General features: G+C 46.6%; 1 protein-coding gene across 3 annotated transcripts in view; it reads right to left on the bottom strand.

The window, feature by feature from the left end:
* Window positions 1-27171, bottom strand: part of FNIP1 (folliculin interacting protein 1) — an 89583-nt gene that overhangs the window by 20923 nt on the left and 41489 nt on the right. For 2 of the 3 annotated variants that reach the window (XM_068158234.1, XM_068158244.1), the window contains 9 exons: window positions 17365-17508; window positions 10795-10895; window positions 10432-10506; window positions 9789-9880; window positions 7648-7731; window positions 6166-6237; window positions 5260-5395; window positions 4500-4701; window positions 3623-3708 (listed from right to left, as the gene is read on the bottom strand). In XM_068158234.1, the coding sequence (XP_068014335.1) occupies window positions 3623-3708; window positions 4500-4701; window positions 5260-5395; window positions 6166-6237; window positions 7648-7731; window positions 9789-9880; window positions 10432-10506; window positions 10795-10895; window positions 17365-17508 (992 nt within the window). The remainder of the gene's footprint in view (window positions 1-3622; window positions 3709-4499; window positions 4702-5259; window positions 5396-6165; window positions 6238-7647; window positions 7732-9788; window positions 9881-10431; window positions 10507-10794; window positions 10896-17364; window positions 17509-27171) is intronic. The other variant, XM_068158253.1, reaches the window with a different exon arrangement.

The following is a 27171-nucleotide window of genomic DNA, read 5'->3' as shown; positions in this document are numbered from 1 at the left end:
CAGCTTTTACCCAGAATGAGATGACAAGAGCAAAGGCAGGGCTCTTGTTTGTTTGTTTTAGTCCCCCTCAACCTTCAGTACCAGCAGATAAATGCCTCTAAGTGCCTGGCTGAACCTGCAGTAGCTCCTTCCAACAACCCTCCTGGCAGGCTAGTGGGCTGGCCTACAACCTCAGCACCTTTCCTGCCCAGGGGAATTTTCAGGTGGCAGGACCAACTGTCATACTGCCTCCTCTGATCAGCATGGCAGCCTCCAGCTGGTCCCCCATGCCCCAGTGATCTGAGACTATTCTAATCACCAGAGGAGCACAGATCAGCTACACTTCAGACCCTCAGAGAGTCTGGGGCTTTACAAGAATAAAATTCTCCTTAAAAACAAACAAACAAAAACGAAGACAAGACTGCAATGAGTTAAACCAGCTCAGGATTATGTTTTAGAAACACCAACCCACTGAAGTCAGCACCCTTCTTCCCTCCAGCAGAATTTGCAAAGAGGGCAGGAATCAACATAAGTCTCAGGTTCACCAAAGGACTCAAGCTCCTGACTTCCCCGTGACTTCAGTGGGAAAGCAGACGCCTAAAGAGATAATAGTGGCCTAAATGGGATTGCTGAACCCATGCCAAAGCATCTTTGCATCCAGCCCTCACCATTTAAATATGCCTTTGCTTTACTGTTTTTCCTTTCTTGCTCCTTACCAGACACACACTGCCTTGCTTTGAAAAGCATGTGGCTCTTGCATGTTACAAACCCCAAATTTTCTCAGTGGCAGCACACTCTGTCACCTCAAGATACCACAAAGACCTTGCCCAGGCTGGGGGGCACTGGATGGTGCGAGGCTGCTGAATGCACTCACTTTAAAAATGACAACATGAAGCACCCCCCACCCCACCCCACAAACGGCCAGAGAATTGCTCTGGGAAATTCATTTCTATGAAATTAAACTGGATTTAATTGACCTTCTTGCACTACTGGAGAGTAATATTTATATCACCATGGAAACCCCTGCATGAAGCTGGTGGTTGGACACAGGCTGCCAGTGCTGGTTACGCAATGGCTGTGTCATGTGAACGATCGCTCTGCGAGCAGCTGGGCGCTGCCAAGCCTCCCAGCTCTGGTGGGACATGATTTTCCTGCTCAGAGGAGAGCAGCCTTCCTCATCCCACCACGGAGCTCCCCTCTCCTTTTTTTTCCCCCTCCTTCCTCCAAGGGGAAAATAAAAGATAGCAAGGGGGACGTGGTTTGTGTTCTCAGGGCTGTTTTAGCCAGGTTTGGCCGGGCCCTCCCCAGCACTCGGCAACTATTTAACTTGGAAGGACAAAGGAGAAGGGGCGAAGTCCGCTGAGCCTATCTTGAGGGGGAATGTTTTAGGGGAAGCTTGGGGAAAAAAGAGCTAGGGAGGTGCTGCGGTCAGCGGGTGGGAATGCAGAGAAATGGCTGTGGGTGAGAGCAGGGAAAAGAGGCAGAGCAGAGGGGAGGAGAAGACCCAGGGTGGTTGCTCGGAGTTGCCGAACTCGTCTCAGGCCCCTGGGCAGGCTCGGCGGCTCCCAGCAGTCACGAGCTCGCCCTGCTCCCTGCCTTGGCACAGCTCATCCCATCCACCTCTCACCACGGGCCCACGTGCTCGCTCTTCCCTGCCTCCCATCCCTGCTCAGCATACTCTTTGCCCTTCCTCACAGCTGCCCTGGGGTCAGGTTCTAGTAAATTAAAGAGAATAAGTAGATGCTGAGGGGACTGGAACAGCTCTCTTGTGAGGAAAGATTGAGAGAATTTGGCCTTTTTAGTCTGGAAAAGAAACGACTGAGGGGGATCTCATCAATGCTGATCAATACTTAAAGGGTAGGTGTTAAGAGGATGGGACCAGGCTTTTTTTCAATGGTGTCTAGTGACAGGACAAGGGGTAACAGGCATAAAGTGGAACATAAGAAGTTCCATCTGAACATGAGAAGGAACTACTTTAATTTAAGGGTAATGGAGCACTGGACTAGGCTGCCCAGAGAGATGCTGGAGTCTCTATAGTCATTCAAAACCCCACTGTGTGCTTTCCTGTGAGACCTTCTCTAGGTGAACCTGCGTTGGCAGGGGGTTGGACTCAATGACCTCCACAGGCCCTTGCAACCCCCCTACTATTCTATGATTCTGTGATAGATTGTGCCTTCATCCTGCCATACCACCTAAAGCCTGGGTATTCAGGTAGTGAGGGGAACTGGAGAAAAACAAAACCAAAACCAAATGAGCCCTCAAGATCCTTCACTGTCTGGTGAAATGCACCCTGATGTCAGCTTTTTCTTTTTACAGCATCAGAGCACTGTCTTCATAATGCCTTTTAAAAAGTAGCTCTGTGCTGGTTGTAAAAGGAAGCACCCTGCCACTCCCATCTGCAAGATGAATCACTTGAAACAGATGGATTTCATCTTAATTCTCTCCTCATGACTGAAGTATGGGAAGAAAGTACAGTTAAATGCCAGGGATGTGCTTATCTGCATTACTCTGTGTATTAACTGTCGAACAGGGACACTCTGCAGGTACTGATAGCAAGAGATTACAATGCTGCATTTTACTGTGTGAAAAGGATAGTCCCTTGGAATTGTTGGTTATCTGAAAGGCCTTGAGAGCAGAATTCAGACACAGGAAAAGTCATGCTTTGCTCATACACCAGGAAAATGGTGGATTTCCCTAGAGGAGGAGGATTTCCCTGACATGGCTTTGCAATTCTTCTCCCTCTTCCCTTCATGGGTCTTAAAAGATAATTTAAGAGGTGGCTAATTTAAGAGCTTCATTACCACCTAAAGTACAGAAAATCTTATCATCTGTGTCCTGTTCACATCAAGCCCTGATGGGTAAACACACTTAACATGGCTTTGCAGTTCATTCCCCCATCTCTCAATGGGCCTAAAAGTATAATTAAAGAGCTTTCTGGGAGCTTCATTATTATGAAACTGCTGGAACAGGTCCAGAGGAGGTCACAAAGATGGTCAGAGCACTGGAGAACTTCCCTTATGGGGACAGGCTGAGGGAGCTGGGGTTCTTCAGCCTGGAGAAGAGAAGGCTCCAGGGAGACCCTGCAGCGGCCTTCCACTACCTGAAGAGGCTTTTATAGAAGGGCTTGTAGTGATAGGATGAGAGGGCTTGAAGAGGGCAGATTTGGACTGGAGATTAGGAAGAAATTCTTTCCAGTGAGGGTAGTGAGACACTGGAACAGGTTGCCCAGGGAGACTGTGGATGTCTCCCCCCTGGAGGTGTTCAGCACCAGGATGAATGAGGCCTTTAGCAGCCTGGGCTAGTGGGAGGTGTTCCTGCCCATGGCAGGGGGTTTGCAACTAGGTAATCTTTAAAGTCCCTTCCAACCTAAACCATTCTATGAATCTGAAGTACAGAAACTCTTGCTCCTCTGTGTCCTGTTCACATCAAGCCCTGATGGATAAACGCATTCAGCAAAATCCAAACACACAAGCAGATTATAGCAGCTAGCGCTCACCAGTACCTTTGCTGTGCTTAATTTTGCAGAAGACTTTAGATACTTTAAATTACTTATTCTGCACTAAGGAGAAGACCCTTCTAAACCAGCCCTGAGTGCTTTTGAAGGGCCAGAAGACAGAAAAGCCAGGAGACAAAGAGTGCTCACCTGAATTCATTAAGGGCATCCACAATTCTGTTATATGCCAAACTCCGCTGACTGGCATCAGCTGATCTGCGACTCATTTTCATAGCCTTGAAAACAATCATTAAACAGATAAGTAACACAAGGCTCCAGAAGCACAGAAACTGGAAAACAAAGTCATGTGTTTGACTTTATCTTCCATGCAACCAGTCATGCAAATAATTCTTTTTCTTTTCAAGTGATAAAACGATGGTACAAGTGCCAGCTTTCATATCTGAGGGAAGATAGGTGAGGCACATGTATCTGCAGCCTCTGCTTCTCATGTGCTTCAGCATCAAGGCATAAAAAGGGTCAAAGTTTTCAGTGCAGTGGCAGAGAAACCACTAAGTATTTCCTAGAAGAGAGATTTGAAGCAAATCTAACCACATATTTGACACTTTGGTCATGAAAATTTCCTACACATCAGAATCAGGGGGTTAAAAAATACAAGAGAAAGAGGAAAGCTTGCTATTTATTTACAGCCTCGAGTAGTCTAGAGAGGGTTTCTGCCCCTGTGATCATAGGACATGGAACTGAAGCAGGCAGGTAGGAGGTGGCCTTAAAAGCACCTTTCACCCTTGATGATCCAGGCCTGGCTGGGAGCTTACACAGCCCAGTGACTGCTCCAGCTCCCACCAATCCCTCTAGTGCAGTGTCCTCACCCTGTTGTGCTTTCGCTAGCAAAAGGAAACATCATCTGAGATGCTGAAGAGCAAAGCTGTTCTCTGGTGCAGTTCCAACACCCAGCAGCAAGTTGATCCCACATTTGTAAACGAGTAACAAGAGTCAGGAATTAAATCTGCCAGGGCTGGGGGGAACACAGAGCAATACAAGCGCAGGAATCAAGAGAGCCTGTGTTTACCTGTTCTATTGCACTCTTCAGTTTGTTCATGTGACTCTCAAAAAGAGGGAAGTGTGAGAAGAAGAACTCATTAAATTTGTTGTTTTCATCTTCATCTCTCGAGAGTGAAAAAATAACTCCAATTGCTATCTTTTTCTTCCTGACAATTCCTGGGCTAGGCCCAGAGCTGTCATCTGACAAGTTAAAGCTTTCATCCATGGACCTTGAAGCATGGGAAAAAAAAAATAGAAAGTTAATGTAACCCACTGCTTAAAGTTGTACTTTGGTTTCCTGTCTGATGCAATTCTGGAACACTTAGCTTCAACAAACACCTTTTGTTTGCCTGTGTTGTCAAAGTGTCACCTTTGATAACAGCCACTTCCCAATTTTTCACGAGCAACCATCAACTGATCCTGCAGTCGCAGAAGCTGGCACCGGATTCAAAGTGCTGGTGGGATCAGAACGTGGTTTTCTAGTTCTCTCCCATCTCTGCCAAGAATTTGTGCTTTGAGTAGCATTTTAGGGCTTCTCATCCTCCCAAGTACAGCCCCCAGGTTTCTGTTTTGCTGCAGGATTTCTAGTGAGTGCAAACAACGAATGCCAGGGAGAAAACAAGATACCGAAAAAGATCAGGCGTGGAAGTGCCGCCTGGCTTACACCTCTGCAAGCTCCCCGCAGAAAGCAACAGCAAGAGCAGATGTACATTTGCAAGAGCAAAATCGAGCTGACAGTGGTGGAAAATCCATGGGCAGCAACCAGCATTTTCACATCCCCGGCTCACCATCGAGGGAAGACTCCGTTCTCCAAGCTGGTCGTCTGGCTGCGCCGCCAACGCCGCTGGTAGCTGCTAGCACAGCTTTTGTTAAACGAGGAGCCCGGAGATGGAAATGGAGTGATGAGCAGACTGCTAAGAGATGCTGCAGGAATAGTAACAATAATAGGAATGAAGAACTAATAATAATAAAAAAAACTCTCTCCAGAAGAAAAAGCATTTGGAAAATAACCCCAGCAACTAAATGAAGCCCCTCAAGATAGATTGGTGTTGCTTCTCGAGTGCCTTCTCTTTTGCTTATCTAGGTTTCTCATCTAAAAATAACCACTTTATAGTAACATTAACAAGCTATACAAGCACTGCAAGGGTGGGACAGTCCTGCAGCTTTACATAATAGGCAACATACAGGCTGCACCTCGCTCATCAGCCCTCTGTATCGGGAAAGAAATTCTTTGTGGAGAGGAGTAATGTTAATCACCGTCTTTAACAGCCTTTCCAATCCCAGCTTGAAGTGCCCAAGCCATTCTCATTCCAACCCAAAGTGCACAAGCTATTCCCATCCCAACCAGAAGTGTTCAAACCTCTCCAAAGTACCCAAACCTTTCAAATCCTAATCTGAAGTGCTCAATATCCTGAAACTAGAGGGAGGAAAGGGCTGTTGTGGGGACAAAGTCATGTTTTAACATTACCATTTGGAAAGGAGAAAGTATGGTTTAAAAATGCTGCAAATTGGTTGCCCCAAGAAGTGGACTCATTCCAGGTCTGGTTGTTGCAGGCTCTGAGCAATCAGCTCTAGTTGCAGATGCCCCTGCTGACTGCAGGTTGTTGGACTAGATGATCTTCAAAAGGTCTTTCCCAACCTAAATCACCCTGTGATTTTGGAGTCTACAGGGTTAACACAAGAACTGCCATTACCAGATCTTGCTATACCGCTGTCTCTGTCCTCATTCTGCTCCCTTCCAGGCATATCCATAGGGTTGCTGTGAACTGTAAAACAAGGAATACCAATTAGCAGGGGAATATACAGTTCCTTTCTTGTTTGCAGATCTCCATGTAATTAATGAAACAAAAACATGCTCATTAATTCAGATCAACAGCACTGCACAAGGCCATCACCAAGAAAGGCTGCTTAGCTGAACAAGCCAAAACGCTTCTCTGTGTGTGTTTTTTCTCAGATCCATGGGGTTTAGCACAAGCTAAACCCAGCACATTTTGTTCCTTTGCACAGATATTTGTCAATTAAATGTTAATATACCAGAAGGGTACTGGTCACATGGGTAGTACTCAGTGTATAGACAAAAAAAACCCCAAACCCAACAGTATAAACATGACTTCATCCATATACCAGATGGCTCAGATGTGATTTGTCTGATTTGAAAAGGATTTTTACAGTGCTGTCTTGAGAGAAAATAAATACTTTTCAAAGGGTGAGCAGTGTGTTGGTTGTTCAACTAAGCTGGAAGCTGTCCAGATTCACAGGCTGCACAGACACAAGATCAGAAGTCTCTCAGGCTCAATACCCTTTAAGTGTGATAGATTGTTCTAAATTTGTGTGTGAAATCAAAGCTACTCAGCCATGGAAATAAGACCCAGGTACTATGAGCAAGGAATGTCCGTTTTAAATCAACCTGTGCTAGCTTTAGTTTTCAGTTTGGTTGAAACAAGTCCAGATCAAAATAGCTTGAAATATTATAAACTGAAATACCAAAGTACTCTTGCACTGAGGGTGGTGAGACCTCTGGGCAGCCTTGGGCAGGAAGTGGGAGATGCCTCATCCCTAGAACCATTCCAGGTCAGGTTGGACAGGACTCTGAGCAGTGGGGTCCTGTTGAAGATGTCCCTGCTGACTGCAGGGAGGTTGGACTAGATGACTTTTATGGCCCCTTCCAAGCTAAATCATTCTATGATTGGACACTAGAAGAACCTTCTTCACTGAATCAGTTCTCAAAGACTGGAACAGGCTGCCCAAAGAGAGGTGGTTGAATCCCTATCCCGGGTGGTGTTTAAAAGCGGCAGAGATGTGGTGCTGAGGGATATGGTTTAGCACCAGCCTTGGTGGAGTAAGAGAATGGTTGGATTCAATCTTAAAGGTCTTTTCCAACCCAACAGACCTCCAGAAATATGAAACCCACCATTCAATCAATTCCAGTAACTACATGTTTCCAAAGAAGCACAACACAACCAACACCGAAGAGCACTATTAAAGTGCCTGCTGTCCTCTGGGTTTTTAAAGCATGTAGCCCAAAGGTGGAAGAGCAGACAGCACTCTCCATTTTGGGTTTGCAAAACAATTTTTAATAAAGGGTTAAAATCTTATTTCCAGGGCTGAACTACAAACCCACCCAAGTGCTGTCACACCAGCTAGACTAACCACACAGCACACAGCACACTGCAAACCTGCAAAGAAAGAGGCGCTCCGGATCAGGCGGAGCGGACCTTGCTCTGAGAATGCCCGCCTAGGGCTGCAAAGCTGTGAAAGACCTACATGGCAAAACGCAAAATACACATGAAAGAATGAGGTTAGTAAAGCAGAACAGTCTGGAGGGAGTGGGCCAGGGCAGGGAGAAGATATAAGCCAACATAAATGCAGACTAAGGTATGCAGGAGAGAAGCTCTTTCGCTTAACGAGAAGGTTGAGTCCAGGATAGGACTCGTGGTTGGACTACAGCATGTTTGTAGAACAGAAATAATAGGCCCAGCTTTACACTGTCTCCCATACAAGGCTGGGGGTTCTCTCCAAGTTGAAAAATGAGTAATTTATGCAGGCTCAGTGCCTAACTTGATCACAAGCAGGAGATTCATCAGGGAGTACAATGTTGGTTTTAATATCCACACTGCTGGCGTGGCTGAGGAACACTGTTGCTGGAGATGATGGTGGGGGGCGGGGAAGGTAGACAGGAACTGATCTTAGGAGGACCAACTGAAAATTATAGGATGAAGTGGTTGTTCTAAGTACAGTTTAGTGGCTGGATCATGGAGAAAACAAATGCTAGCAATCTATTTTATTAATACTGGGCTCGAACTGGAAGGAGCTGTATGAGATTAAATATTAGAAGACATTCTTTCCCATGCTGTTAAGGCACTGGAACAGGTTGCCCAGAGAAGCAATGGAGGCTCCAAGCCTGGAAGTGTTCAAAGCCAGGTTGGATGGGGCCTTGAGCAACCTGGTCTAGAAGGAGGTGTCCATGGCAGAGGGGTTGGATCTTTAAGGTCCCTTCCAACCCAAATCATTCTCTGATTCTATGATCATAGATGCACCAGTGAGAAAAGGTGTATTTACTGTACACAGAGGAAGGAAAAGTGCATTTTTAATGAGTTAATTGCCAGTCCCTCTTCTAAATGTGAAGCTAGTGCTCACTCCAAGTTTCCTGCTTGCACAAACCATGGGCTGCTCTGGTAGGTCTCCGCTCATTAAGGGGAAGGACGTGACCAGTGGTGTTTGTTTTGGTGTTGGGCTTTTTTTTTTTCCTTCTGTTTAAAGCAGTATATCTAAAAAAAGCAGCTTGTAAATAGTTCCCAACCAAAACACATAGAGCTGCCTCCTGTCACGGGCTGGTGAAAGCCAGGGAGCCAGGAGCAAGCTCTGCTCTTGAGCTCAGAAATGCTGCAGTTACAGTTTAACTTGGTTACCTCCTTCACCCATGGTTCCTGTGGCACTCAAAGGGGAATTGTAAACAGGCACTGCTGAACCCACTGAAAACTTTAGCAGCTCAGTCACAAAGCAGTGTTCAGCATCCTTAGCAAGCAAATGCTCCCTTCACATCCCATTGTGTGCCCACAGCTCCCAGCCAGCTCTTGGGACTGGGATCCTTTCTGTGCTCTAGGGAAGAGTCACCCAACTTGCTACAGAGCTGGACACAGATTAACCTAGCTACACCTAAATCATGCTGAGCCTGCACCTGACAACTGCGTTCTCTGAATATGAATTTGCAAGTTTAGCTCAGAGTACTGATAAGGTCTGAGAAGCTTGGAGCATCTGAACCTTGGGGGCCCTTCCAACCTGGCATTCTGGAATTCTGTGTGATACAGAAATCTTTTGCCAAGTGCAAACCACTGCAAAACCCTGAAAGTAGATGAAGAGAGTTCCCCTCTCATAGATCAGGCACTTACTCAGTCATGCACTGCAAAACATCACAACTGAGGTCTGAAAGGAATGCTGAATGTTTAGAAAGCTCCATCTTATTAATGTTTCTGACTTAAATTCAGGAAGCATTTAATAGAGAATAGGTTATTACAACTTTAGGAAGAAATTCTTCACTATGAGGGTGGGGAAGCACTGGAATAGGTTGCCCAGAGAATCTGTGGAGGCTCCAACCCTGGAGTGTTCAAAGCCAGGCTAGATGGGGCCTTGAGCAACCTGGTCTAGTGGAAGGTGTCCCTGCCCATGGTAGCGGGGGACAGAACTGGATGATCTTTAAGGTCCCTTCAATCTCAAACCATTCTGTTATTTCACTAGCTCTCTTTAGAAGACTTTTCTATTCTAGAATCTATGATTACTCAATTAAAGATACCAGGAAATAAAATCTTTTTGCAATTACCTATATTCCCAAGAAGTCCATTCATAATTGTACTGTGGTCAGGCTTCAACGTGTTGCTGTCTTGATTAATGAACTCAAGACTGTCCTGTAACCTGCAACACAGAACACAAAACACAAGCAGTGATTTGCATTTCAGTAGAAGACACTGATGCATCATTACAGCACAAATGAAATGGAGGAGATAAGAACTCAGGCTTCCACTAGAAAAAACTTTCAGAGCCTAAGCCACATTCTCAGGTTAATTAATGCACAGGAAATGAAACATTGAACCCTCTAAAGCCAGATGGTTGTGTAAAATCTTCATCTTGGACTAGATCCAATCCAAACTGTTCTATGATTCTATGACTCAGCTGCCCAAAACCACTCCTCATCCTTTCTCCTTTGGTAGTGGCAGGTACTTTTGTACCTTAACAGTATCAAGCTCCACCTTATCAGCATTCAAGGATTGGTTCATTCATTCACATAGAGCAAAGTGAGGCGAAGACAAGTGCAAGGGAAAGGTGAGGACACTAGTGACAGGATGTAACAGATTGGGGAAGAAGTAGTTATTTTTCTAGAGAAAGAATCTGGAAGGTCCAAAAAAAGTCTTCTGTGCTCTTTCATTCATCTGGTGTGCAAGAGACACAATTTGTACTGGACTCACGTGTTCAGACTTCCATAGATGCTGCTTCCAGTGCGAGCTGTGAACACCTTGCTGAGCATGAGCTGAGGAGGTGAGCTGGAGGACAAAAGAGATGCTGTCAGTCAGCAACACAGTGTCAAGAGAGGCTTTGCTTCCCATTTCCCAGCCCTCCAGATTTTGCAGACCTAAACATGCCCTAGCAGCCTTTTGTGTCAAAAAGTGACCTCAGAATAACTTGAAAGCAAACCCAGAGATTCCTTTCTCTGCACTTGTGGCATTCAGTTCATTATGTATCGGCACTAGGCAGGAAGCCTTCTGAAAAGACCAGCAGTAAAACAAAACAAAGCAAAACAACCACAAACAATCAAACAAACAAACTCTTACCGAATCTGGTGAATTTTCAATGTGGAGCCCTTGTAGCTCATGGCCACAGAGCCAAACATCATCTCTCCCAGCATGTTAGCATCAGAGGAGCATCGAGAGCCCTGGAAAGAACCCCCAACCCAACAACATTTGTTTTAAAGCATTTCAGGAGCACAATTCTATTCAGGCAACATACAACTAAGGCAAATAGTCCTTGTTTAAAAAAGAAACCTGCAAAACATCTGCACATGCTGTGCACCACAGAGAATGCTGGCACAGAAAGTGAGCTTCATATGGCTGTGAGCTAAATCACTAACTCCATCCAACAAACCCAACCTATACACAGGGGTGAGGGGAAGCAGAGTCGCTGCACACTGAGGCAGGGGACTATAAAGTTTAAAGAGTGTGGTAACACACTTGAAGAATCATTAAGATTGTGCTTGACAAGAATCCCAACTCCACTGGAGATCTTGCAGACCATGCATTGGAGTCAAGCTGGATCAGTCCTTTCTAGAGTGACTGATTCATAGAATTGTTTCGGTTCAAAAGGACCTCCAAGGCCATCCAGTGCCTCTGTCAACCTAACACCACCATGGCCACTAAACTATGTCCCCAGCTGCCACGTCCACACATTTCTTGGACACCTCCAGGGATGGTGACTCCACCACCTTCCTGGGCAGCCTGTCCCAATGCCTGACCACTCTTGCAAGAAAGAAATTATTCCTCATGTGCAGCCTAAGCCTCTCCTGGCACTATTTCAGGCCATTTCCTCTCATCCTAGCACTTGTTCCTTGGGACAAGAGACCAACCCCCAGCTCACTTCAACCTCCTTTCAGGTTATAGAGAACAATGGAGTGTCCCCTCAGCCCCCTCTTCTCCAGACTAACTTATCCATGGATGGTTATTCTAGTTTTGATGCATCTTTCCCTGGTACTCCTCTGATGGCACCAGTGAAGAACTGTAGCACCATGAAGCCAGGCTTCAAATTGTGCAGTTCCTGCTCCTTGGGTGGCGAGAGCTTGCGGTGAGGCACACTGGCTAAATAGGCAGGAACATCCTGGAGCTGCCTCACAGTCTAGACCAAATACTGCAGAGCAAACCCTAAAATTAAAGGGCAATCAACTGCAGATGACTGCTTAGCTGACAGTCACCTTATTTGTGTTCTTCCAGTGTCTAACATTACTGTCCCATTATCCAGGGCTGTTTCACCTCTAGGCTAGCAGAGCATCAGTGCTGGCTCTGCTCTCCATTTGTGTATCATTTACATCAATGTCCTGATCACTCACAGAGCTCAGGCAGATCATCAGTGAGGTACTTAGGTACTGTGCAAGAGGTGCATGGTAAGTCATAACACTACCTTGGAATAATCCTTCCAAAAGGTCCCTAAAAATCAGTCCCAGAAACATTCTTGTGTTTGGAAAAAGCTAAGTGTTTTATCTCAGTCTTCATTATCCAAGCTCTGAACATCCAGGATCCTTAACCAGATTCATGCACAGGTTTGGAATATCACAGGATCCCAACATGGTGGTAGTTGAAAGAGAACACTGGCCATCATCCAGTCCAACCCACACAGCAGCTTGCCCAGGATCACAGAGTCCAGGTGGGTTGGGAATCTCTCCAGAGGAGACTCCACAACCACTCTGGGCAGCCTCCAGCACCCCCAACCAAGTTTCTCTTCCTATTCAGCTAGAACCTCCTGAATTCCATTTTGTGTCCGTTGTCCTTTGTCCTGTATCTGAGCACCACTGAGAAGAGTCTGGCCCCATCCTCTTACCCTCAACCTTTAGCTCCTGCTGAGCACTGATCAGATCCCCTCTCAGGCTGCTCTTCTCCAGGCTCAACACCCCCAGGGCTCTCAGCCTTTCCTTCTCACACAGATACTCCAGGCCCCTCAGCATCTTCATAGCCTTCACCAGACCCCTTCTAGTAGTTCCCTGTCTCTCTTGAGCTGGGGAGCCCAGAATATTCAGCTATACCAGGATTTTGGCCAGCAGCAGTGAGCTCAGAGCACCACCAAGGACAGTGTCCACACCAGCAGTAAGCAGTGGTATGAAAATGGTCACTAGATGTTTCTGCTCAGCTAGCCTGTAGAACAAGGGCAGGAACAAGGAAATGCTAATCAGCCAAAAGGCAAAGTACTTCTAACACTTCTCAGTTTTTAGCTCTCCTCAAGCACTCTCAATTAGGATGATGACACTTCAACAGCCACACGATTAACCTCAGGAATCTGCCAGCAGTGCAAGGAGGAGAAGGGATGACTAAGAGGAGCCACCACAGTTAGAACAATGAGGATCCGATTGCTAGGTCTGTTGGTGCTCATATGACAGGGCAAAATCTGATCATTAGCTGGGTCTCAGAGGCATTTCCATCTTCCCCTCCCAGGATTTCAAACTGCCAGGATGCACTGGAAGCAGCACTGGAAAAACCAGACTTGGGCAGTCAGGATGACCCAGCAGCTCCAAGGAAACATGAGCACAGACCTTAATGGTGCTAGGAAATGATAGGTCTGGCAGCATCGTGAAATCCTGCAGTAAGGACACTGCAAATTACTACAGCCAAATGTTAGGGCTGTTCTTTTGGAATCTGCTGCAGATCTCCAGCTGAAGGACTCATTCTGGGTAAATGTCAAGTCCTTGATGGCTGGTTTTGGTTTTGATTTTCTGCTCTTGTGAACAGCTGATTCTAAAGCTGAGGGGAAACACGGTAAGATAAAATATTGATTTTCTTTCTCAAGCAAGCAGATTTAAAAAAGCAAGTGAAAAGCAGCTGCTTTCAAATTTAATTATAGGGGTTTCTCTTTCTCTGGAAGGCAGAGACAAGCTGTGCTGAAGGCAAAGAGCGTGGCAAGATGCACCCTTGGACTCTTTCAGTCTGTAATTTGTCTGCTCTTAATAGCAATAATGTTACCAGGCATAACAGAAGAGGTACATCTTTAATGTATCTCTTATGAGGAAAGCCTGAGAGACTCGGGGTTTTCAGTCTGGAGAAGAGAAGGCTGAGGGGAGGATCTCATGAATGCTGATCAATACTTAGGGTGGGTGTCAGGAGGATGGGACCAGGCTTCTTGCAGTGGAGCCCTGTGACAGGACAAGGGGTAACAGGAACAAACCTGAACATAAGGAGTTTCATCTGAACAGGAGGAGGAACTTTAAGGGTGATAGAGCACTGTAACACACTGTCCAGAGAGGTGCTGGAGTCTCCATCTCTGGAGACATTTAAATCTGCCTGGATATGTTCCTGTGTGACCTTCTCTGGGTGAACCTGCCTTGGCAAGGGAGTTGGACTGGAGGATCTCCAGAGGTCCCTCCAACCCCTACCATTCTCTGAACCTTTCTTTCTTCTCTTTGGGCAGGAAGGTGAGCTCAGCACTCCAGAGCTCATCTGACTCCCTCCTTAGCTGGTCAGTCATCACTGTGCAACGTGTGGCACCTGATTCCTCCAGGCTGACTTTCCCTAGGTGTCAGCAAACACCCTCAGTGTCACATAAGGCACAGGACACCTCCCTGTGGGTGTGGGGCACAGGCAGGGAAGCCATTCTGTGATACTGTACTGCATTTACTAAGGAAATGCTGCCACAGTTCAAGTCTTTGAGTCTTTAATGCTGCAAAATAAAGCTCACTCAAGACCAAAGCAGAGTGCAATCAACTGAGGAAATGGGTTACATATTAAAACCTCAAACAATAAGTAAATAAATAAAATAGCCAAGTTGCATCTGGCAAAAAGGGCAGAACTTGAGGCACTGAAAGCTTGGACCCAAACCAATTCCTTAGGTGATATTTACAAGCTGACATAAAAACTGATCATAAACCACCCGCAAGTGTTTGTTAGTGCACATTAGCATATTACAGGTGGTAACATTTGCATGATTTGGAAATTGCATTTCTGGATCTACTTACAGCACTTAATATTCCACTTACTGTACCTGTGTCCTGTCAATAGCTGAGTAGGGGTGGAAATTAAAAAGGCAGCACAGGAAGAAATGTCAAACATCATAGAATCATAGAATTGTTAGGGTGGGAAGGGACCTTAAGGCTCATTCAGTTCCAACCTCCCTGCCATGGGCAGGGACACCTCACACTACAGCAGGTTGCTCACAGCCACATCCAGCCTGACCTTAAAAACCTCCAGGGATGAGGCTTCCACCACCTCCCTGGGCAACCTGTGCCAATGTCTTACCACCCTCATGGTGAAAAACTTCTCCCTAACATCCAATCTGACTCTACCCATTTCTAGTTTTGTTCCATCCCCCCCAGTCCTATCATTATCTGACACCCTACAAAGTCCCTCCCCAGCTTTCTTGTAGCCCCCTCCAGATACTGGAAGGCCACAATTAGGTCTTCTTGGAGGCTTCTCTTCTCCAGACTGAACAGCCCCAACTCCCTCAGTCTGTCCTCAGAGGAGAGGTGCTCCAGCCCTCTAATCCTTGTGGCCTTTCTCATGACCAATAAATCAGAGAGACTTACAGTCCTGGCTGCACAGACAAGCAGTTACAGAGGTAACACTGCTGTCCTAATGCACAAATCATGGTGGGCAAGTTTAAGACCATGTTTAGCTTTATCTTAATGGATCCTAATTGGGATCTGGAGGAGGGATCTGGATAGGATAGAATTAAAGACATGGACACCTGGAACGAGACCCTGTATTTCACCTTGCAGTTAAAGTTGCTCATATACAGAATCATAGAATCATTAAGGTTGGAAAAGACCTCTAAGATCATCAGATTGGTGGATTTAAACAAGGAAACATAAAGAAGTCTTTTTCAGGCCATGTAGTACTGTATTATTTGGGCTTCCATTTTATAGCTTTAAAAACCAATCAAACACAAGAACTTGTAAATACTCAGATACATTCAGTAACTTCTGACGGCAAACTTACTCTGGGCTCTTCTGCACACATGCTACAAAATTTTATGGTGCAGTAAAGAACTTGTGTATTTATGGCCCTCTGCTCACTTGCTGGGGAAGCCTGAAAAGAGCACAGGGAACACAGCAGAGGGCTTACACCAAATACACTGTGGAAGATCAAGTTAAGCTGAAAGTTTCTTGTCTGTTTTCTGAGCTGGTTATGCAGCCACACATCACTTCACAGAATCACAGACTGCCAGGTTGGAAGGGACCTCAAAACTCATCTGGTCCAACCTTTCTAGGTAAGAGTGTGATTGAAATGAGCTGGCCCAGCACACTGTCAAAGGTCAGTCCTGTAATGGTCCAGTGTAGGCCAATCACGGCTTCCTCTGAGAGGTGATTCCTCCTGGGGAAACATCTTCTTCTGCATTCTTCAGAATCTCCCCAGCAATAACCTGTCCCCATCACCCCTTTCCTTTTCCATGGGACTCCTTGCAAAAAGGAAGAACCCTTTCTGTCTTGGCAGCCACCCTTTATGCACTGTTCCATGGTAATAAGGTCTCCCCAAAGCCTTCTGTTCTCAAGGCTGGATGAGCCCAGTTCTCTCAGCCTTTCTTCCTCTGGCAGCTCTTCCAAGCCTTTGATCATTCTCATGGCCTTTCTCTGGGTGACTGTCTGAGCGATACACGTGAGGAAAGGAGGACATAAAAGGGAAAACTTTCCACAGCTTTAAAATCCACTGTCATGCCAACCATTAAGATTAATTTCCATGAATAATGTAGACCATTGTTTGCACAGAGCCTGCCCAGTAGGAGAGACAATTTCTGGATAGTAGGGGGCACCATCATTCTTCTTGGTCACACAATGCACGAAGGAGGTTATTTTGTGCTGGAAGGAAGCTGCTGACAGAAACGTCTCTTCCTTTCATAACCACAGCTAAATGCCCTTCCAGGAAGGGAGGAATGGAAAAAACAGATCCTCAGCCACCTTACTAAAGCTGTGGAAAAGAGTGTGATGAGAAGGAGAAAACAAGAATACACAGCTTGCCAGATATAGCACGAGCTAATGTGACAGTGGGGAAGTCAGCTCCGAGAGGTTCTTCGTTCCTATCTACGGTAGATCAAGGCATCAGTAGTACTGTACTCCAGAGCAGGTTGTGGAGATAGCAGCTCCCTCAAACACACAATTACTTCATTACAAAGAGTGGAAGGGCTTAGTTCTATTTTAGGGTGGCTTAATATAAAACACTTGTGATCCATGGAAGGAGAGATGACAGAAATACATCCGTGTCAGATGACTCCAGCTACTCTCATGGCCAAACTCTCTTATGTAAAACCTAACTCGAGTGCACTGAATCCCTTGTTACTAAGCTCTTACACAGACTCACATTTCTATGTTCTTTGCCTGGCATTTAGCAATAAAGTACAATAAAACACCTGATCTATACCAAGATGAGATACTTATGCTCAGCTTGACCGTACCAAATGAGTGTTACCACCCAGGTCATAAGACAGAACAAATGCCCTGCAGAAGTCAAGGCCATTCAAGACCCATCCTGAGAGAACCACCTGGTTGGTTTCCAACTTGTTCAGACCCATAGCTACAGAATTAAACATTTCTGAGTCAGAACCAAAGTCTGATTTTGACTGAAACCTGCCTCTAGTTTCAAGCATTTTTAAAACACTGAGTACCTCACTTCGTATTTGGCATGGGTCACACCAAAAAAACAGAAGGAAGAGTGACTCACCTGGTATTTTGGGCATTGCTCTTTTGGGTCAGAGAAGGATGAGGAGGAATTGATGGAACTATCCAAGGAAGAAGAGCTGTCTCCTCCAGGCTTCAGCTGGCAGCATTTGCCAAACACTCTCACCTGAGCATCGCTGCAGAGTTTCTGAAACACAAACACCAGAGGTGACACAGTAAGACCCATGACCTGAAATCACAGTTTAGCAGCACTGCACTTACCTGTCTGGGTGAGTTGTTCAATAGCTGCAGGGCTTGTGCCCCGGGAAAACACAACATTTATTGATGTCTCTCATAGCCTGGCTGTACCAAAGAAAGCTCAGCTGGTTTGTTTCCAATTAGCCAGGAGCTAACAGATCACTCCAACCCCATTTTCCTAAGTCCTCATCCCTCTCTGAAGCTGTAGAAATCACAATTTTAGAGGCAGGATTAGGAGAAATGATGGCACTGAAGTGTTTTAAGGGAAGATGGCAAAATAGGTTCTAGCTGTCCTCATCTTGCATCCTCTGCCCAGTGGGACAGAGGTGACAAAGCAGCATGATAGACACAGACATCCAGAGCAACCATGTCAGCCAGCTGATGACAAGGAGCAGTTCCTGATATACAGGAAAACACACTGACTGAGAATAATGGAGCAAAAATTCAAGAGATTCATGCCACAAGGATAAGTGGAGAGAAAGATACACTATTTTTATCCCCTAGTCTCTCTAAAGAGCGGCACAGAGGTGATATGTTCCTCTTGCTCTCAGTATGAGGGAACTGTGAGCCTGAAAATGGACAAAGCTGGAAAATGGCATTAGTGTAACAGAGAAGCCAGGAACGTTTCACAGAATGATGGTAAATTGGTCCAAGGGGTGATTTCTGATAGAGATTGGGACAGAAAACATGGGCGGGGGGGGCGGGAAATGGGAGTTAGGAGGGCTCAGGCGGAGCTGGAACTGACCAACAGTATGGATAGGACCTGTGTGGTTATCAACCACTGCCATGGGAGATGCTCCACCACGGTTCTGCTGACTGTTCCAAACCACTAGTGATTTCCTCTGTGAGTCCCAGCATACCATTCACACCGGCATCAGGCAAACCCTCTTCACCTCCAGCTGTCGCTGTGTTTTTCATACGCTCGTTACACTTCAGCACACCCACGCAAGGTTGGCTTTATTTACATCTGCTGGTGGGCAGCACCAGGAGACAGAAATAGTCTCAACACTGCTCAAATTTACATACTAACTCTGCCCTAGGACTTCCTTCACTACCATTTCCTATACAAGCACCAAACCAGTCAGAGCAAGCTGGAGGCAAACCCTGCTGGAAGCAAGGTTCAAGGGGCAGATGGAAATGCAGAAGCACTGTTGTGTGTCACAGCTTCATCTCTGGGCTCACAGGTTCACACCACAAGCTCCCCTTTCATTCAAGTATGTCTCAAGCTTTAATAGCTATGACCAAAAAAAGGAAAAGGCATCAGGGAAAGGGTGGTGGGGGGGTAACTTCATCAACTCTGCTCAATAATCAGCAACAACTGCCCATGCTGCTGTGGTGGGATTTTGATGAGGGACAAGATGGGACCTAGACCCTTCACAACGCTGGTGAAGGGTCTAGAAAAAAGTCTTACATGGAATGGCTGAGACTGAGGGGAGACCCCATTGCTCTCTACAACTCACTCCCTGAAAAGAGGCTGGAGCTGCGTGGGGGTTGGTATCTTCTCACTACTATCAGATAATAGAATGAGAGGAAATGGCCTCAAATTATGCCAGGTGAGATTTACGTTGGAGATTAGGAAGAATTTCTTTCCTGCACGAGTGATCAGGCATTGAAACAGGCTGCCCAGGAAGGTTGTGGAGTCACCATCCCTGGAGGTGTTCAAGAAGTGCGTGGCCATGGCAGCTGGGGACATGGTTTAACGGCCATGGTGGTGCTTAGGTTCAAGGTTGGACTCAATGATCTTGGAGGTTTTTAGCAACCAAACAATTCCCCGATTCCCATGCCTTTGTCCTAAGCTGTGCAGCTTACTTTTTGGGTTTGGCTGTTGTTTTTTTTTTGACTAAATCTTGCCCACAGTTGGGGCAGGTGACTTTTACTTGGCCCTATCTGTGGGCAAGGTTTAGCGAAGCAGCAGAAAGCATCAGGGATTATCGAGCACCACGCAGCAGCCTGTGCTGCTGCTCCCATTAGAGAGCCGCTGCCGCAGAAAGCCTCAAGGAAAAATGTGCAGACAGATCAGGAATTCTGTGGCAAGAGGGGAAGGAAGCATCCAGCAGCTGCTGAGTCCTGGGCTTCAGTACCACGGAGCCTCCCATAGTAGGCTGCTCTGGCTAGGCCCTGGCGGCTCGGAGGCTGAATTCACGCAGTGTGTAGATTTGCTAATGGCTGGAGCACAGTACACAATGGCTGGAACATGTGAATGATCATCATATGACTGCAGCAGGAACTCGTGAACTAGAATTGCATTTTATCTCTGACACAAACAACAATGTCCTCGGCTAGGCAAGCATCATGTGATAAAACCACATAAAATCCACAGGGTTACAGAAGCTTTTGCAGGCAAACCGCATTTCAGCTTGTGCTTTCCATCAGATGTTGAAAGTTCCTTCTAACTGAAGCTTCCTCCAGACTGGAAAGCCAGTAAATGCATTTCTACAGGTGGAAAACAAACAAACAAATAACAATAAAAAAAAAAAGGCCTGTGCATTAAATAAATAAATAAATAAACAAAAGGCTGAGGCTACACATTACTTACTTTAAAATCATTTCTTCTCGTGAGCACTGCTGGTTGGTTTTTTCCCCCTGCGCAGCACCTTTCCCCAGATCCACTGGGGAGTCTACTATCTTGAAATAAAAGTTGCCTCATTTAAATAGCAAAGCAGGAGCAGGGCTGTTTGGTCTTTGCAGCGGAGTTTAATGAAACAAGACTCCTGCAAGGAGCCTACAAAGGAGGTCAGGATCTTTCAGGTAACACTTTCCAGCACCCTGAGAGCGGTCAATGCCTCCTAAAAGGCAGGTCACAGCTGAATTTTGCTGTTTGCTCTTTAGCACAGGGTTCAGAATAACCTGTTGGACAACGCCATCAAGCACCTGCGATGCCCCTCTCTCTCCTCTGTGGTTTCTGACTCCAAATACCAATGACATTTTAGATACTACAGATCTCAAGATATGCTGCATCAAAGCAGTGGGATGAGCAGCATTCCTGCCTAATACTCCAAAAGACATTCAAGCCAGGTTTCCAAAAATAAAGAGCTAACCTAACTATTTAAGAACTGTACATGGGGAAAGCTTCAAAGTTGTGGATTTTCATTCCAAATAAGATGTGAGTTGCAACAAAACAGGTCCCTGGAGCAAGGCTTCTGCTGGAGTCCTGCACAACACCCACTGTTGCTGGAGAGCAGAAGGCCTGCTGGAAGGAAGCCGCCGCGGGCAGCTGCTGCTCCTGCCTGCCAGGCTGCTCTCCCTGCTGTGGTCACACTCTTTGTTCTTTCTCTGCCAGCTCGCTGCAGATACTGCCCAGCTCCAAAGACTTCCTGGCAGTCACAGATCTTACATTAGAGGTCATCAGTTGCTGAAAGTCTTGGAGACCTATCAGGTAGTACTGAGGCTAACTTAAGAGTACAATGTCTTTATAGTACACAACAGGGTATAAAGGAGTTTTCTTCTACAGTTCTGCTTCTGGAGTCTCTTTGCTCCATCTCTATCAGCAAAGACTTTTAACTCTTTCCCACAAGGTCTATAAATTCATCAGTAACTGGAAAGAACATGCCCAGTCCTGTCCAAAGGAGGAGAAATTTCTGCTGGACCAGTTCTGGTTTCAGGATAATTATGGAATCATAAAATGGGTTTGGTTGGAAAAGACCTCTAAGATCACCCAGTCCAACCATCCTCCAACTCTGCCAAGGCTGGTGCTAAACCATGGCCCTCAGCACCACATCCCTATCTCTTTTAAACACCTCCAGGGATGGACATTCAACCACCTTCCTGGGGAGCCTCTTCCCGTGGTTGAATGGTTCAGTGAATAAGTTTCTTCTAATATCTAACCTAAACCTCCCATAGCACAGCTTGAGGCCATTTCCTCTTGTCCTATCATTTGTTCCTTGGGAGAAGAGAACTCCTACCTGACTCCAACTTCCTTCCAGGGAATTGTAGAGAGCCCTCAGCCTCCTTTTCTCCAGGCTAAACAGCCTAAGTTCCCTCAGCTGCTTCTCACTCAGACCTGTTCTCCAGACCCTTCACCAAATCCATTGCCCTTTCCTGGAGCTGTTCCAGCCCCCCAATGTCCTTATTGGAGTAAGGGTCCCAAAACTGAACCCAGTACTCAAGGTGTGGCCTCACCAATGCTGAGTTCAAGGGGAAAATTGAGGACAGTAAGAAAGTTGAAAGCAGCCTGGAATGTTGGACTAAATGCAGCCTGTGCACATGTGAGTGACAGAAGGAAAGAGAAATGTCATCATCTGCTTTGCTCTTTCCTACCTCTCTGCACCAGCAGGTGCTCAAATACCACTGTGGTGGCAGTGACAGCAAAATCTATCTCCAAGCCAAGTTGCCACTCTTCAAGAGCTCTGTACCTCACTTCTAGAACAGGTTTTTCTGCCATGCTGAAAAATCATTCCAAAACAGAGAAATTAACCCTTTTGCTTTACCTGCATGTGTAATTAAATGTGTGCACTCACCTCTGACAGGACAGTCACCTCAAGAAGCATTCTCCCCTTCCCTGGGACCATCCAGATATCTTTCTCAAAAAGGCAGCTGCCAAGTGCAACATTCTGCCTTCACCTCCAGAGCTCTCAACTTCCTCTCTTACTCAGAGGTCAGGGAAAGAACTAAGACGCCCCTCAGCTCCCCCACTCCACTATACTCTTCCATCTCTGTTCAGAGAGAAGAAACAGAGCTAAGAAGGTGGGACTTGGGCTCTATGCTTACAGCCTTATCTGCTCAGCCTGGCTCACTGCAAACCTGTCCACAGAGAGCCAGGGAGAGACCAGAGTCTCCATTTCACACAACTCACCTAAAAGCAAAAGGCTCACTATCCAATTACTAATCCCTCAAAGCAATTTGCTGTTCAACATTTATCCAGGGCTGAAGTGTATTAGAACACGTGGCTAATCCTGGCTTGTTGGGAGCAGCATGCCATTTTCCTGCTTTGGGCTAAAAATGGCATTTGGAGGGAGAGAAATTGCCACAGGAGGGGATCAAATCTCATACAAGCTTTCAGTGAAATGACCCCAAGGAGAAAACACAACCAGGTTACATGGCAGAAGTGAACTTCATGCTCCCAAAATCCAAGTCCACTGCTGCACCTCTAGAGCTCAGATTCTGCACCCTGGGCCACTCTTCAAAAAAAATACAACAAACTGCCTCTGGAAACCTTCTTCTGCCTCTGGGTCCTGGGAACAAGCCACTACCCTTCAATTCCTTGCCCTTGCACCTTCCCAGCCAAACCACCCAAACTCGGCACAGTGCACAGCTTGGTTCTTGATTCTTTCCTCCTTTCTCTTCCTCATTGCTCCCTGACACCACTTCTTCCTCCCTGGACTTGTCCAGCAACAGGACAAGAGGCAACAGGAACAGACTGGAGGTTCTATCTGAACAGGAAAAGAAGATTCTTTGGTACGAGGGTGCTGGAGCCCTGGAGTAGGCTGCCCAGAGAGGTTTTGGAGTCTCCTTCTCTCAAGGGATTCTAAACTACCTGGCCATTGTGATCCTGGGCAAGCTGCTGTGGGAGACCCTGCTTTAGAAGGGAGGTTGGACTGGATGATGTCCAGAGGTCCCTTCCAAGCCCTACCATGCTGGGATACTGTGACTCCATGCCTTCCTCTAGGCTGATCTTTAGACTTAAGAAATCTTTTGGCTTCTTCCATGCCCATCAGCACTTCAGTCAAATCGTGAATGGTAACTGCTGTGTTAAGTCACCAGTAGACAACATAAAAAGGGAAATGAGCAGTTAAAGGAGACAGCCAGCCCCCATCCCTGAGCTTATTCAGCCTGCTTTAAGGAAAGCCCTGACACAAGGTTCCCCTTCCCAGCTTCTTCTTTGGTTTACTCCTCACTTCTCTCTCATGGTCCCATTTCTGTAGGAGTCTTTATCCCAGTCGCTTGCCCCTTGTACTTCAGCTGGCCTCTGCACACTGCCATTTCTGGAGACACAACTTGTCCCTCACAAGAGCAGCAGCACAGCAAAATACAGCACAGCCTACACATTAGGTTAGCCTGAATGCAGCGCCAAGGTTGAGAAGCCAAGCACACTGTGGGCAGGAGAGGCAGAGTTAAGGCTGAAAGCTCAGCACTGGCTGGGCCATCTGCAGCTTGAAAAGGAGCTGCTTGTTGTGCCTGACTTGAAATTCAAACCAGGCCCAGTTATCACAGCTTCTTGGAGGAACAGATCTGTGTTCACACACAGCTCCTGGCTTGGACACTCAGTACAACCCAACAAGGTGGCTGGACCTCACACAGCCAAGAGGCACCACCCAAGGAGGTGAGTGGGACTGGTAGGACACGCAAGTGGAAAGCAGACAAGGAGGTGTTAGAGGAACAAGGAGCAGACAAGCACAGGAATGAGTCTGCTAGTACAAATCAGGCAGAGGACACAACACTCTCACCTGCAGATCAACATAGTCTCACTAGAAACTAGACACTTACTAATCACAGAACACCCTGTTGGAAGGGACCTCAAGGATCATCTGGTCCAGCCTTTCTTGGGAAGGGCACCATCTAGAGAAGATGGCCCAGCACCCTGTTCAACTGAATCTCAGAAATGCTCAATGTTGGGGACTTCTCCACTTCCCTGAGGAGATGATTCCACTGGCTGACTGTTCTTGATAAGAATTTTCCTCTTGAGTCTAATCAGAATCTCCTCAGGAGTAACTTGTATTAGTTACTCCTCATCTTCTCCATGTGCCTCCTTCTAAAAACAGTCTCCAGCTTCTTTGTAGCCACCCCATAACTACTGGAATATAGTGATAAGGTCTCCCCTGAGCATTCTTTATGTGTATGAGGAAAAAACTCTGAAGTAACTCTCTAGAGGAGACAATGGATCAAACCCACCAAGCACTTTGATACTCAAAAATCAAAGGGATGTGGATGTTTGAGTGTTGACCAAGGCAACAGCAACCTCTACTTCTCATGTCACAGGCTGTCATGGTAGACTCAACATGCAGATGCCTCTTCTGAAACACTTGCTCATGACCTGTCACAGGGCTGGAAAAGGCTCTGCTCTGCTGGCATATCCTGACAGAGCTCAGGCAGGGAAGCTCTCTAGTTTTCTGATGCTCATGAGGCAGCAGCCTTCCAGCTCTCTGCTCACAGAGCCTGGCTGATCAATAGCCCATCTCCTGGAAAGCCAAGGAAGAACCTCTTGCTTAGCACCAAAAAAGGCATAGGACTCACAAAGGGGATCTCTCTGCCTCCCCCAAGCCAAGTGCCCACAGCTGCCTAAGGCAGATCTGCTGCCGGCCTCAGTGGAAGCGTCTGGCACAGCTCTCGGCCAACATTCCCAGTGGAGCAGCTGCCAGCCCTCCCAGTCACCAGGCTGCTGCCTCTTGGCTCTGCTCACCAACTTTAACTCTAGCAAGGCTCAGGGAAAACATCACACCTCCTGCACAATTAAAATACCTTAAAGGCCACACTGCAAACTCTCAGCTGCCTTCTGTCCGTCTCTGGGCAATACCTTCCCAAAGTTCTTGTTCAGCTGATATTGAGTGTGGTAGTTCAACCCACCACACAGATCATTATTGAAAGCACAAAAAGGCTGATTTAATGTCCAATGGAAACACAAAATCCTTATTTGTGCTGTAGTCACATTGCCCTCATGGATAATACGAACCTAGTAATGCTTTAATAATTAGAACCCAGCTTGGTGTGAGCACTAACTCTGCAGTTTGCACTCATCACAGTTGGAGCCTACTGTTTTATGTCTTGAAACATCTGTGTCTGGGAAAGTTTGCTTGGATTCTCCTTAATTTTTATAACCATATCTTCCCTTAGAGAATTCCATCCAAACATGAGAAGGAACTTCTTTAAGGATGATGGAGTACTGGAACAAGCTACCCAGAGAGGTGGCGGAGTCTCCATCTCTGGAGACACTCAAAACCCACCTGGACATATTCCTGTGTGACTTTCTTGAGGTGAAACTCCCTTGGCTGGGGGGGTGGACTGGGTGATCTCCAGAGGCCCCTTCCAATCCCTACTATTTTGTGCAATTCCAGTGACTGAGCCATGCTCAGCCTTGGTCCACCACACATAACTCTTGCCATCTGTAGAGATGAGTTATATAAAGCAGAGCAATGCAGAGCTCACCTTGCTGCAGGCATCCAACTCACAAATGACAGTTGCTTCCACATCTCACAAGCAACAGAAAATGGGAACTGAAGACCACAGCAACATAAAGCAAATTGGAACCCTCTGGGTTCTCTGCATTAAGCTGAATAGACTTCAACCAGAACAGTCTGGCCGCTGCTAGGCCCTCCTGCAAAGCTCCACTCTGGGTTCTTTGTAAATCCAGAGGCATAAATCCCATTAGGAAATGGGGTGGGGAGGGGAAGGGAGATGCAGAAACTGGAAGAAACAGCAAGGTACCAGTTAATAAGTGGTCAGGTTCTATGGTGTATTAGCCCAGAAAAGCTCAAGTAGCCAAAGAGAGCAGAAGTTCCTACAGCCTTCTCAGTGCTTAGTCATGGAGTCACGGAATGGTCTGAGCTGGAAAGGATGTTCCAAGGTCATCTCCTCCACCCACCCTGCAGTCAGCAGGGACATCTGCAACTAGAGCAGATTGCTCAGAGCTCCAAACAACCTGACCTGGAATTGTTCCAGGGATGGGGCATCCACTGCCTCTTTGGGTGACCTGGGACAGTGAAGAACTTCTCCCTTCTGCCTAATGTAAATCTCCCTCTGTTAGTTTCAAACCATCAGCCCTTCTGCTGGCACAACAGGCCCTGCTAAAAAGATTGTCCCCATCATTTGCTCCAACTGCAGCCTCCTTGAGAGACACCACTCATGCTACTTCTCACTCCATCATGATGCCCAATCCATAATTCTTAAGAAGAGTCTTCATCAGTCCAATGTAGGCTAACAGGAGTGAACCATGGCAACGTTCTTTAGGAGCTTACATAAGCCACCCATATTGCAACACGGGGTCTTCTCATTAAGCACATGGGAAGTGGTTGTAATTTCTGTAAATGAGCAACTCTTGCCTTTTCTCTCCTGAGCAGCACACTCCTTTTCTCATAATCTCTTACAATAATGTTTTATGCTTCATTTATCTTACCTAACAAATAAGTGTGGCCAGCAGATTGAGAGAGGTGACTCTGCCACTCTACGCTGGTGAGACCTCACCTGGAGTACTGTGTCCAGCTATGGGATCCCAACACAAGAGAGACATGGATCTGCTGGAGTGGGTCCAGAGGAAGCCATAGATATGATCAGAAAGCTGGAGCACACCTGGAGGCAGGCTGCAAGAGTTGGGGCTGTTCAGCCTGGAGAAGAAAAGGCTCTGGCAAGACCTTAGAGCAGCATTTCAGTGTCTGAGGGGAACCTACAGGAAGGCTGAGGAGGGACTGTTTAGGGCCTATAGTGACAGGACGAGAAGCAGTGGTTTGAAACTGGAGCAGGGGAGACTTAGGTTGGACATTAGGAGGAAGTTCTTAACAATGAGGATGGTGAAATACTGGAACAGGTTGCCCAGGGATGTGGTTGAGGCCCTGTCCCCAAAGACATTCAAGATCAGACCTGATGTGGCCCTGGGCAGCCTGCTCTAGTTGGAGGTGTCCCTGTTGAGTGCAGGGGGGTTGAACAAGATGACCTTTGAGGGTCCCTTCCAACCCAATGCAATCTG

Source organism: Melanerpes formicivorus, unplaced genomic scaffold (assembly GCF_026170545.1).
Source record: "Melanerpes formicivorus ecotype bairdi unplaced genomic scaffold, bMelFor1.0.p_v2 SCAF_2, whole genome shotgun sequence".
Lineage (NCBI taxonomy): Eukaryota > Metazoa > Chordata > Aves > Piciformes > Picidae > Melanerpes > Melanerpes formicivorus.
The sequence above is the reverse complement of the archived record's forward strand: the minus strand, read 5'-3'. Positions and strand labels throughout refer to the sequence as shown.